We start from the raw sequence: 13,999 nt of genomic DNA on the forward strand, positions 1-13,999 counted from the left end.
AGTGGAGGGGGCTACCTATGCTAAACTACAGTGAGGGGGGCTACCTATGCCAAATTATAGTGGGGGGGCTACCTATGCCAAACTATAGTGAAGGAGGCTGTCTATGCTAAACAATAGGGAGGGGGGCTGCACAGAGAACACTATAGGGAGGGAGTCTGCTATAATATGTGAGGGAATGGGGGAGCTGTTTTAATAGTTCACGGGTGGAAGGTAGTCTATTAATTTAATGCTGGAGTTTAGGTGGGGGCTAATTATTTAATGGATGCTATTTTATTTGTGCGGTGATAGTGGGGCAATTTAATTTATTGGTGGGGCCTATTAAATTAAGATGGGGTGACGGGACCTTTAATTTAATGCTGGGGTGGTTTGGGTCTATAATTGAATGTGGGGCTGAGTGTGGGGAGGAGGGCTACCTATTAAACGTGAATATTAATTATTTAATGCCAGGAATGGTCGTGGGAAATGGTTGTATTAACCATAAATGCTATTAATTTATTGATGGGGCTGTTTGAAGGGAGAGTAATAGGTTTATTTATTAAATGGGAATACTATTAATTTAATGTTGGGGTTGGTTGGAGGGAAATCGATCTATTTATCAAATGTGAGTACTATTACTTTAACATTGGGGCTGGAGAGAGGCTTAATCATTAAATGTGGGTGCTGATGATTTAATACTGGGATGGTTGGAGTTTTTTAGATTTCACATACCCACCAGCAGCCACAGGTGGTGAAAGTGACAAGTCAGGTAGGAGAGAGCAGGAGAGTCTGCCAACTGTCCTCAATCTGGTGGGGCAGTCCGGAATTTGGCCGCCTGTCTCGCTTAGTCAGGATTTGGTCTGATTACAAGGACAGTTGGGAGGTATATCCTGCTTCACACCGTACTGCTCGTGAAGGCAGACCTGCGTGTACCTAACAGTAGTGCACACAGTATTGCCTGTGTATTAGTCTAAAATTTGTCTAAAATGATAATAAATGTCTTAAGTGTACCAGGCTCCCCAACACCCCCTTTGCAGCACAACATGGTATTGGGTGGGCCCCAGTCATTGGTTTCCCCAGTGGGCCCTTCATGTCCCAGGCCGACACTGGTTCAACCCCCGAGGTGCACACAGTATGTGAGTAAAGATTTTAGCTAGATAGAAGATAGCAAAATTAGACCACATAGATAAGTTATAGTATAGGGGGTCTATTTAGCAAAGTACTTTTAGCCTAAAATCCACTGAAATTATTATTATTTATAAATAAAGGATTGCAACAGATATTTTTGATATCTGCATCAGATCCACTGGCTTTGTACACAAAACCCTTCATTGCAGCATACCTGCTCTGCCCTCCAGTCACTATCGCAAGCATGTCCTGGGCGTGCATGACCGTTGCCATAGTGATCTGAGAGAACGAGCATTTTAAGGTAAGTAAAAACATCACTGGGACATCCTCCTATCGGAGGAGCTGTCCCGTGATGTTTTATTTTTATTAAATGGGGCCAAAAATCATCTGTCATCGTTGCGATGACAGATGATAATTAACAAGGCAATACCCCGTTAATTAATAAATATGCCCCACAGTCACTTAATCGGTATTAGTACAACAGATATAGGGCCTGAGTCATTAAGGAAAGTAAAGCATAAAAAAGGAGTAACTTTGAACCTGGGAAAAGCCATGTTGCATTGGAGGGGGAGGAAAATTTAAAATGTGGAAATAGGTCTATAGTTTGGGTAGGGCATGTCCTAGACCAACTTTAAATTTCTGTGTGCAAATAAAGCTATCAAGTATTTGTGTGCTACATGAAAAAACAGTCATTATGTAACTCATGCGCAAAATAATAAACTAATGTGCACCCCTTGCATTGTAACATGGTTTGTCCAGAAACAAACTTACTCCTTTTTTTAGCTTTGCTCTCCTTAATGACTCAGGCCCATAAACTTTACTTACAAAATATAGTAATTAAAACAATGTATGCACAGAAAATCTTCACAAGAGTAGAAAATAGCTACAAAGTAAATTGATGATGGTCTAGATATAATCCTTTTAGTGTTTGTATAACTGATTATGTCCTCCGGTATTGATTTTTATGTGAATCGTGATACAGTATAAATGCAGTTCCAACATTATGAAAGTAATATTCAGTTTTAAAGTTTAAATCGCGTTTCTGTACCTTTCGGTACAATCACATGTAACTTTCGGGGGCTGAAGCTACCGTTGACATTCTTGTTGCAATTCTGGATCTTCGGTGGAAAAACTTCTGTCTTTCCTCCCTGAAAGGGAGGTCCTGGGCTGGGGTGCAGGGACTTGTCATGGAGGTTTCATGAACAAATTTAATCCTTGTAATTGAACAGCTGCTGTCTGAGCACAAACTGGTAGAAGTGTGTAGCGCTCTGCAGTAGCTCTCCGGATTGTATAATAGCAGTATCTGTATTGCCGCATTGACATCCAGTAAGGAAACCTTTCAATATCTCATAAAGTCCAATTCATTTCACCCCTCTAAATCAGGGGCTTCTTCAGGGATTAGTTTAAGCATGTACGTGTGATGGCAGGTGCAGCAGTGTGGCTGTAATACATCTCGTATCTCTACGATATGCAGTGATACAGAATAGAGATGAGCGCACTCGGATTTATGAAATCCGAGCCCACCCAAACGTTGCCGATCCGAGTCGGATCCGAGACAGATCCGGGTATTGGCGCCAAATTCAAATCTGAAACTGAGGCTCTGACTCATAATCCCGTTGTCGGATCTCGCGATACTCGGATCCTATAAATTCCCCGCTAGTCGCCGCCATCTTCACTCGGGCATTGATCAGGGTAGAGGGAGGGTGTGTTAGGTGGTCATCTGTCCTGCTATATCTCATGCTGTTCAGTTAAATTCTGTGCTGTTCAGTTAAGTTCTGTGCTGTGCTGTGCTGTGCTGTGCTCAGTCCAGTGGTGCTGTGTCCTGTGCTCTGTCCTTCTGAGGTCAGTGGTGCTGCTGGGTCCTGTGCTGTGTCCTGTTCAGTCCAGTGGTGCTGTGTCCTGTGCTCTGTGCTTCTAAGGGCATAGTTATTTCCCCAATATTCCAAAGTGTTTCAAAAAATAAAAAAAAATTTATTTAAAAAAAATACAAAAAACTAATTACATTTTTTTTTCATTACAACAAAATTTGCACAACCAATCCTGCAGTATAAGCCCATTGGTACTGCAATATTACCAAGTTCACACATTCAGCAGTAAAAGTCCAGTGGTTCTGCAATATTACAAAGTACACACATTCTGCTGTGTCCTGTGCTCTGTCCTGCTGAGTTCAGTGGTGCTGCTGGGTCCTGCGCTGTGTCCTGTTCAGTCCAGTGGTGCTGTGTCCTGTGCTCTGTGCTTCTAAGGGCATAGTTATTTCCCCATTATTCCCAAGTTTTTAAAAAATAAAAAAAAGTTATAAAAAAATAAATAAAAAAATAATTATAACCAAATTTGCAAAACCAATCCAGCAGTATAAGTCCATTGGTACTGCAATATTACCAAGTTCACACATTCTGCAGTATCTTGTGCTACATTTAATGGAGACCAAAAATTTGGAGGATAAAGTAGGGAAAGATCAAGACCCACTTCCTCCTAATGCTGAAGCTGCTGCCACTAGTCATGACATAGACGATGAAATGCCATCAACGTCGTCTTCCAAGCCCGATGCCCAATCTCCTAGTACAGGGCATGTAAAATCCAAAAAGCCCAAGTTAAGTAAAAGTAGCAAAAAGAGAAACTTAAAATCATCTGCGGAGAAACGTAAAGTTGCCAATATGCCATTTACGACACGGAGTGGCAAGGAATGGCTTAGGCCCTGGCCCGTGTTCATGACTAGTGGTTCAGCTTCACCCAAGGATCTTAGCCCTCCTCCTCCTCCCCCCCCCCTACAAAAAATTGAAGAGAGTTATGGTGTCAGCAACAAAACAGCAAACAACTCGGCCTTCTAAAGAGAAATTATCACAAATCCCCAAAGCGAGTCCAAGGCTGTTGGTGGTTGCGAAGCCTGACCTTCCCATCACTGTACGGGAAGAGGGGACTCCTTCCACCATTTGCAGCATGCCCTCTGCATATGCTGGAAGGATCACCCACAGTCCAGTTACAGATTTGGCTAATGAAGGTGTGAATGTTGTACACCGGGAGGAGGATATTGATGTAGCTGGGGGTGAGGAGGATGTTGATGATTATGATGCAGACAAATACCAAATTGCCTTTCTCAATTTCTATTTATATTCTAAATTATATAACGGCTGAATAGTTTTCTATTTTACTCCTAGTGGAGAGGGGATCTGATGCAGACAGATACCAAACTGCCTTTGTCCATTTCTTTGTATATTTGAATTTCTAGTTCTACAGTCTATGCAGGCTGCTTTTTTTATATTCAACTACAAGTGTAGGGCGGGGGGGGGGGGGGGCATAGATACTAGCCACCAAAAAAACGTGGTCTATTTAATTTAACTTTCTAGCTCCACAGTTTGTGCAGCCTGCTTTTTTTTTATCTTGAAAGTATTTACAAGCCTTGCAATCTAAATTAACAAGAGGTAGTGACGTGCTAGAACTCCACCCTCTATATGCTGCAGAGGATGGAGGAGCATCAAAAGGCCATTTAAGCCTACACAGCCACCTACGACATAGGAAACCCTCATTTTCTTCCACATCTATGGCTGCGAGGAAAAAGCTCAGTTTTCCTAAAAGAGGCGCTGGCGGGGATGCTGATAACATCTGGTCCGGACTGAAGGACCTGCCAACCATTGCAGACATGTCTACTCTCGCTGCATTGGATGCTGTCACAATAGAAAAAATTGTGGATGATTACTTTGCTGACACCATCCAAGTAGACATGTCAGACAGTCCATATTGTTACTGGCAGGAAAAAAAGGCAGTTTGGAAGCCCCTGTACAAACTGGCTCTATTTTACCTGAGTTGTCCCCCCTCCAGTGTGTACTCGGAAAGAGTTTTTAATGCAGCAGGGAACCTGGTCAGTGAGCGGCGAAGGAGGTTGCTTCCTCATAACGTTGAAAAAATGATGTTTATAAAAATGAATAATCAATTCCTCAATGAAGTACAGCACTGCCCTCCAGATAGTACAGAGGGACCTGTGGTTGTGGAGTCCAGCGGGGACGAATTGATAATGTGTGATGAGGAGGAAGTACACACTGAAGGGGGAGAGGAATCAGAGGTTGAGGATGAGGATGACATCTTGCCTCAGTAGAGCCTGTTTAGTCTGTACAGGGAGAGATGAATAGCTTTTTTGGTGTGGGGGCCCAAGGACAATTCCATCTTGGAACTTTTTTTTTTGCATTATATGACCAATCAACAGTCGTTTGCCATGTTCAAAAAGTAAAACCAAATTTAAACAAATTCAAGAAATTAAACCAAAAGTAAAATGCCCTGTCATAATTTAAAACAAGAGGTATTGACGTGCTCTAAAACTACTGTATTGTTGTTTATATTTTATAAACACTACACTTGAAAGCTTGAGTCTTTCAATGAAAAAGTAACTGTCCATTACATGAATATTTGCAACAGGGACAATTTTAGGGTTAAGAAAGTCAACTAATAACACTTCGACTCTGTCTGTCCTTATAAATACTACACTTGGAAGTTGGAGGAGGTATTGTGGCCCCGGCACCAAATTTACTACCGGAGCCACTCCACTGTGCAGTCCATATTTTGGTGTATCAGATATTAAACAAGGGTGACAGTTGATGCCCAATTTTTTAATTATATTGTTGGCGCTGTAAAAAATTGTGTTCCGGGCACACCACACTACGCAGTCCATACCCTTTTTTGGTGGAATTCTGACCCGTGGAGGGTTTTTTAATTATATTGTGGCCTCGGTACCAAATTGTGTACCGGGGCCACCACACTACGCAGTCAAGATAGATAGATGCGTATCATAGATAAAGTACATTCAGTGGTGTGGGGCAAATTGAAAAATATTCTAAATGCACTGACATTATCAAAAACAAGAGGTTTTCACACGCTGAAACTCCAACATGTATATGATGGAGAGGATGGAGGAGCAGCCGTATGTGCAGTGTAATGCAGACCTGTTGAAGGTTTTTTTATATATTTTATTGTGGTGCCCAGTGCCCACTACTCTACACAGTCCAGATACTATTTTTGGGTTTAATTCAGACCTATTGAAGGTTTTCTATATATTTTTTATTGTGGTGCCCAGTGCCCACTACTCTACGCAGTCCAGATACTATTTTTGGGTGTAATTCTGACCTGTTGAAGGTTTTCTATATATTTTTTATTGTGGTGCCCAGTGCCCACTACTCTACGCAGTCCAGATACTATTTTTGGGTGTAATTCTGACCTGTTGAAGGTTTTCTATATATTATATTGTGGTGGCCAGTGGCCAGTCCTCTATGCAGTCCAGATACTTGTTTGGTGGAATTCAGACCAGTTGAGGGTGTATTTATTTTATTGTGGCCCCGGTATCAAATTGGGTACCGGGGCCACCCCACTACGCAGTCCAGATACTTGTTTGGTGGAATTCAGACCAGTTGAGGGTTTTATTATTATATTGTGGGGACCACTCTATACCACACTACCACTCTATACCACTCTATTTAATACTTTATTTCTATTTAATACTTTAATTCTATTACTAATTCCCATAAAGAGGAACTGCCGCTTCTATTTAATACTTTAATTCTATTAGTAGTTACCATAAAGAGGAACAAAATAAACCAATTTTACCAAAAGTATAATATGACTTACAAACACTACACTTGAAAGATGGTGCCTTTAAATGAAAAAGTCAGTCTTCATTGCACGACTATGTGCAACAGGGACAGTTTTTGGGTTTACAAAGTCAACCAATAACACTTCGACCCTGTCTGTCTTTAACATACTTGATGGGATCTCAATGACGAATGGTCTGTACCATGTTTGGAGGAGGTATTGTGGCCCCGGTACCAAATTGGGTACCGGGGCCACTCCACTATGCAGTCCAGATAGAGGTGTATCAGATATTAAACAATGTTGACTGTTGCTGCAAAAATTTTAAATAATATTGTGGGGAACACTACACTACGCAGTCCATAAACTTTTTGGGTGGAATTCAGACCTGTGTAGGGTTTTTTAATAATATTGTGGTGACCCACTCCTCTATGCAGTCCAGGTACATTATTGGAGTGAATCATACAAGTTCAGGGTTTTTAATTTATATTGTGGTGACCCACTCCTCTACGCAGTCCAGGTACATTATTGGAGCGAATCATACAAGTTCAGGGTTTTTAATTTATATTGTGGTGACCCACTCCTCTACGCAGTCCAGGTACATTATTGGTGCGAATCATACAAGTTGATGGTTTTATTATTATATATATTGTGGTGACCCACTCCTCTATGCAGTCCAGGTACATTATTGGAGCGAATCATACAAGTTCAGGGTTTTTAATTTATATTGTGGTGACCCACTCCTCTACGCAGTCCAGGTACATTATTGGTGTGAATCATACAAGTTGATGGTTTTCTTATTATATATATTGTGGTGACCCACTCCTCTACGCAGTCCAGGTACATTATTGGTGCGAATCATACAAGTTCAGGGTTTTTAATTTATATTGTGGTGACCCACTCCTCTACGCAGTCCAGGTACATTATTAGTGCGAATCATACAAGTTCAGGGTTTTTAATTTATATTGTGGTGACCCACTCCTCTACGCAGTCCAGGTACATTATTGGTGCGAATCATACAAGTTGATGGTTTTCTTATTATATATATTGTGGTGACCCACTCCTCTACGCAGTCCAGGTACATTATTGGAGCGAATCATACAAGTTCAGGGTTTTTAAATTATATTGTGGTGACCACTCCTCTACGCAGTCCAGGTACATGTTTTGGTGCTATTAAGACCAGTTGATGGTTTTCTTATTATATTGTGGGGACCACTCCACTACGCAGTCCAGAAAGATAGCTCATTGCTACGTTTTGGACTAAGAACTATATTGTGAGGTGTTCAGAATACACGGTAAATTAGTGGAAATGCTTGTTATTGAATGTTATTGAGGTCAATAATTGCGTAGGAGTGAAAATAAGCCCAAAAAATTGATTTTTTAACTTTTTATGCTTTTTTCAAAAAAAATCCGAATCCAAAACCTTAAATCCGAACCAAAACCTTTCGGCAGGTGTTTTGCGAAACAAATCCGAACCCAAAACATCGAGAAAATCCGGATCCAAAACACAAAACACGAGACCTCAAAAGTCGCCCGTGCACATCCCTAATACAGAATGATAGTTACCTCTGTCCACTAGGTACCCATTGTAAATAGACCCCTAAACTAGGATTACAGGACGCAGACTTGAATTAAGGCTTGGGCTAACATCTTGGGTTCAAATTTGTGGTAGGTTTAGATTAAGGATTTGAATTTTAGAGCCATATAAGGGTTAGGATTAAGGAATAACTGTCGTCAGCTATGTTATATAATAATGCATTAAAGTACTGATATATAACTTGTATGTCCTTTTTTCCCGTTTCAGCATTGCAAGCTTTTGAAAAGTGTGTGTCCTGGATGTAAATGCTGACTTGCCAACTCAGGCTAAAAAAATATCTGAGCTTTCCTTCTTGCTCACAGAGCTCTGAAATCCTACTATCTCAGCAGAATGAGAGTCACAATCTCACAGTTACTAGTAGTGGTAAGAGTGCACAAGATTTTGAGAATATAATACACGTTTATCCTTGTGTCATTAAAATGACAATGCAAGATGCATCTGTAGGGATAAGAAAGTTTTGGCTGCTTTGTATATAAAGTCACACAAAAGTCTAAGACCTAGTAGGTCCACCACAAGACTGTTAGGTTAATGTTGAGATTAAGCAACTCACTTTAAAGCCTCTTCTGTTCCTAGAGTATTATGGAGCGAAGATAGAAGTTTTCAAGACCTCTTATATCTCTCTCTACTACTAGGAAATGTTGGATCTCATATCCTTGTAGATGTCCTATGTCCCTTTATTAAAGCAGTAAAGAAAACTCTAATCTCTGCTAGATGGTAAAAATGAAGGTTTGTGTCTCTGCAAAGGCTGCAGCAATACCCTGTGACGGGGCAAGTTTTTGCAGCCGTGCAGATGAAACTAAACTTCATCTACAAGTTTCTAAGCCTAAATTATGCTTGGGTATAGTTATCCTTTATCTCAGTACCATACATATATTAGATCGCCTTCGTGCAATAGAAACAAATCATTTCAAATCTGAGGGCCATTCTGTAGTAAGCAGTCTACAGTTCTTGCCTTTTAAATATCTGTGTGCTTATTGTAATGGGTAATCTTAGTAAGCGCTCTGCTCAGTTTCAGATTATAAAATATGGGCTGCTGTTGTGAAACTACTACATTTACATGTAACCTCTGACCCCAGCCATATCCTTTTGGAAGTGATAATGATCGTCAGTATTGGCAAAGCCAAAAGCAATCCTAACAAGAAGGCATCAAATGTTTTCCATCTGGTGGGTTAGCATTTGAAGCAGGTGTTAAGTTTACTTACAATCTAGAACAATGTAATGAAGCCTTCACGCGCACACACACAAATTGCACTGATCACATAAATTAGATAAATTGCCAGATATCACAGCTTCTGATGATATGTGCAAAGGGTTAGTTGCACTGCTTGATAAATAACAAGACACAATGCCTGAAGCGTCAGTCTGTGAAGAAATTAATCAAACCAGAATGTAATAATGAAGACGATAGTGAGCCTACATTATTGCAGATTTGTGGTCGTTATATAAACAGTTAGAGCTGACATCACTTTACAAGTGTTGACATATATTTATCAACAGATATGCATTATATATGTATTTATATACTTTTCTATACAGACTCTAAAACATTTTTAGTAATACACATGTATTTTAAAAGGTACCACTGCCAACTTCAGTCTAACTCTAAACTTTTTAATTTAATATTGATATATTAAAAATAAAGTATTTCATTATTAAAGTAATATATTATATGTCATTCATTATTCATTATTACGTATTTCTCTTAGATTTGCACACAGCAGATGTCTTTTTTTTAAGTAATTGTACAAAATGTACTCTGAAAGGGAAACTATAATTTATCTATGTCAGGGTTATTATGAGAGGAAGAATATTCAACATACATTTTTAGAAGTTTGCACCTAGTTATATAGAAACAAGTTTAATTTGAAAATGTAATTGCAAATGTATGCACTATTTAGATATTATTTTCCTCTTTAGTTATTTGCTATCTGCGGAAAACTTTCCATTACAGGCCAAACCCTTACATGGAAACCAGGGAAAAAAAAGGTGAAACATGCAGGTCAAGAAGACATAAAAACTGAAATACTAAAGAGGAGAAGCATTGTAAAGAAACACCAAATAAAACTCATTTATTTTCACTGATAAAATATTTTTTAGTATATCAAAATTGTAATTAATTTTTACACAACACTAAATTGTATCTTGATAACATTTTTTTTTTGTAACTTAAGAATAAATTGTTTTAATAAAATATGCATACTCTGAAAAATTACACTCAGATATGCCTTTTTTAGGCATAAGTGTAGCATTTTGGACTCAAAAATAAGTTCTTCATAGTGAGCAAAACCAACAATGATGCTACCTAAAATAACAATAAACAAAACTGCCTAAAATGTAGACCTATTTTGCAGCGACTTTTGAAAGAAGCAACTCCCAGCAATGAAAGTGCCTGCATTTTAATTACAGAAAAAATGTATGATTTATCATTAGGTATTTTGTGTTCTAAACTGCTAGCTATTTTAACTCTCAAGTAGTTATCTATTATCTATTCAGTTCATGCTTTAAATAGGTTTGTTTGAATAGTCCACAAACATCAAGTTTCCGTCTTATATAAAATGGAATAAAGAATTGAAATACGTTTTAAAAATAGACACAGCCACACATAGCAGACAAAGTAAATATATTGATAAATATATAAAATATTATATTTATACACACAGTAATATACTAGAATATATGTAATTAGGAGGTTTAAATATTTCTAACAGAATTAATGTACATTTCAAACATCATGTGTCGATTTGCATGTATATATCATGTTTATTACTTAAATATAGCTTAAAATAGTGCTCTAAATAAATATGTATGGCGATTTCACATATCAATTTTATTTACAGATGACTTTGAATGCACTGAGATTGTGCTGGAAACCAAAATGCACGCATAGCATAAAAATAAATTAGCCCTTCAGTTCTAATAACAATAACACAGAATAATAAATTAAATGACTGATTTGGGAGATTACTGTAAACTACTAGGAGCAACATTTTCAGCTGTTGTTATGGGTTGTGCTCCTCTTCCAAACAAAGACACTGCAATTTCATAGACAAAGAAAATCAAAACTCTCACTATATCTTGCATGGTTATGTGAGGTAAGCTAGTCCCAGAGGCCTAATGGACAACCAAATGTTGTAGCAAATAAAGTAGGTAAAGCATAAATGCAAGTACATTAATATAAAAATGCTATATATTTCATCAACATAGAATGCACAAGGAATACAGAGACACTGTACTATACAGAACGACTCCTACTGGACCTGAAGTGGAATGTGATTTAATAGAGTTGCTTCAGGTATTAAACCCAATATGAAAGCTTAAAATTTAAATATAATGTAACTTACCAATGTAATAGTCGTAGTAGCAGTAGTACTGACAATGACAAGCAGTCAGTTATATAACTTAACCAGAACAATGCTTTCAGAAACTTGGGACAAACGTGACCAATACCAGACGCGAATATGGATATTTACTACATTTGTGAATTGTTGATGAAAGTGATAGGGTTGAATTATTCAGATCAAGTGGGACCTTTAAATTTATTTGGATAGGTTAAGGAAGGAACTGATATGGGATTTGCCCTATAGTATTTTTATAATTTGTGTCATATATGTGTCTAAAATGTGTGGTAAATATCACGAACAACAACACTGTGTTACAGAGACAATGACATGGTGACAAATTTAGTTCTGTGAATATTTATTTGTTGCCCTCTTGTAGTTTCTGGTGTTCTATCCAAATACAAAAAGAAAAATCTACAATACTGAATCCTCCTCATGAAAATGTAATTCCATTATAAATGTTAGTGGCTGCACTTTTTCATGACATACTAACAATCACAGGTGTAGTTTTGCAGTTTTGCACCTCTGGCTATCATACTTTGGACAACCATTAATGACTACTTCCAAATCTGGGGTCAGATTACATGATTACAGGTTACTTTGTACAGTAACTACACATTATGCTTGGATAGAAACTATGCCATCCCATATCATCCCATTTTGAAACAGCAAACCATGAGTAGTGCTGAATAAATTACATAATCAGTGTCAAGCAGGAGATATCAGTGTATAGTTCCAATGTTTAAAGTAAGAATTGTCCAGAACTAAGAGTAACACATATCTCAAATGCACAAATGTAGTATCACAGGTCTGGTACTTTTTAAGGTACTTTTTTTAATCTCATGAATAAAACAAGTGAATTATACTCTTATCTATATATAAAAAAAAAAATGAACATAGGCCATCACAAATAGACTGAATTTGCAAAGAATCAAGGGAACACAAACTTCAAAGTAGTGACAATTTATGCCGTATTACAATCATTGATAAAATAACCAGCTGAATTATCTAGCCTTTTTTAGTATATGTTAGTACAATTCATCTCAACATTGAGGAAAAAAAGATGTTTATAATATATTAAAATTATGTCAGCAAACTGATCGACAGAAACGCAGCAGGATGTCTTTTACATGACATTTATATTTTCCACGGCGACTTGACGGGGAGCAGACTTTTTCTATACTATGTATTGCCAATCTAGGCGCTCTGTTAAGCTATTCTTCAGATGAAGCATCAGCCACTATGGACTGGACACATTAGTCTTGTCATGTAACAAACCCCACTACGTAGCGATCAGCAAGGTCGCTAGTACTTCCTAATAACATGGCCATCCTCTGGATTACGAGTATTAAGTGTATAGTCCATTTGTTATACATCTGTGCTCAGTACAGGACTCCTGCTATTCTTAGCCAGCTTGTGTTCATGTGAAACACACAATACAGCTGCTCTGTGGGTTACGCGGGTGCCACTTACCGTGATACTCCTGTCCAGGTATATAGTAGCTGGGGTTTCCCGCAAGATGCAGCGAGATGAGCACCTCTCCTTGATCTCCATCTCCTTCCAACTCGCCGTGGTGGGTACAAAGAAAAAAGAAAGGCGAAAACCTGGGGTAATACCCCACTGCTCCACGGACAGCGGCAAAATAAAGGATCCCCAGAAGCAGCAGCATAGTCCATCGCCTGCTACTAATGCTGGAGCTCATCTGATCCATTGCTGGGGTCCCCCAAGGTTCATACACTTATTTTATATTCTGCATATGTGGAAATGAGAAAAATGAGCTCAGCAAAAATAAAGTTTGGAGGAATAAAAGTAAATAAACTTCAGCTTATGTGTTTTTTTAAAAAGGGAAACTATCGAGCACTATTGTCAGGTGTCCTGTGCACAGCGCACCTTTTATGCTCCCTAACAGGCAGGACCAGAGCCAATGATCAGGATGCAGAAAGGAGACCGAGCCTGACAAGAGGGTCTCCTGGAGCTGCCAGCCAGATAACAACACATGCCTCATATGCAGATCGTGTTAACAGTGGCAGCGGGACCCGCCCTCGGCAGCTGATTGGTCCACTGCCTCTTTATAATCTAGTACTGGGAGGGGGCTCTGGAAAAGGTGAATAGTTTCTTTATCCGATTACACATTATCAGCATAAAACGTATCATGTTATTTTATATCTGGGTGATTTTATACTCGAGTGTAAAGATATTTGCTCGTTGTCGCTATTTCGACACTTGTTCTGTTTTAATAATGTCCGCCAATATCACCTCAGGTGATAGCAGGGATGGTGTATTTAGTAGAGCAGTACCCAGGCAGATGATAAAGAAGACATGTACCAGCTCGGATTGTACAGGATGCTGGCACATTTCTTGTCATATACAACTGTAGTTGCACAAACAC

At 38.7% G+C, this 13,999-nt stretch overlaps 1 protein-coding gene across 4 annotated transcripts in view; it reads right to left on the reverse strand.

Annotated features, from left to right (window-relative positions):
- Nucleotides 1–13,580, reverse strand: part of RELN (reelin) — a 447,264-nt gene extending 433,684 nt beyond the window's left edge. For all 4 annotated transcript variants that reach the window (XM_075208761.1, XM_075208759.1, XM_075208760.1 and 1 more), the window contains exon 1: nucleotides 13,084–13,580. In XM_075208761.1, the coding sequence (XP_075064862.1) occupies nucleotides 13,084–13,321 (238 nt within the window). In that variant the 5' untranslated portion in view covers nucleotides 13,322–13,580. The remainder of the gene's footprint in view (nucleotides 1–13,083) is intronic.
- Between the last annotated feature and the right edge of the window lie 419 nt (nucleotides 13,581–13,999).

Source organism: Mixophyes fleayi, chromosome 4 (assembly GCF_038048845.1).
Source record: "Mixophyes fleayi isolate aMixFle1 chromosome 4, aMixFle1.hap1, whole genome shotgun sequence".
NCBI classification, from domain to species: domain Eukaryota; kingdom Metazoa; phylum Chordata; class Amphibia; order Anura; family Limnodynastidae; genus Mixophyes; species Mixophyes fleayi.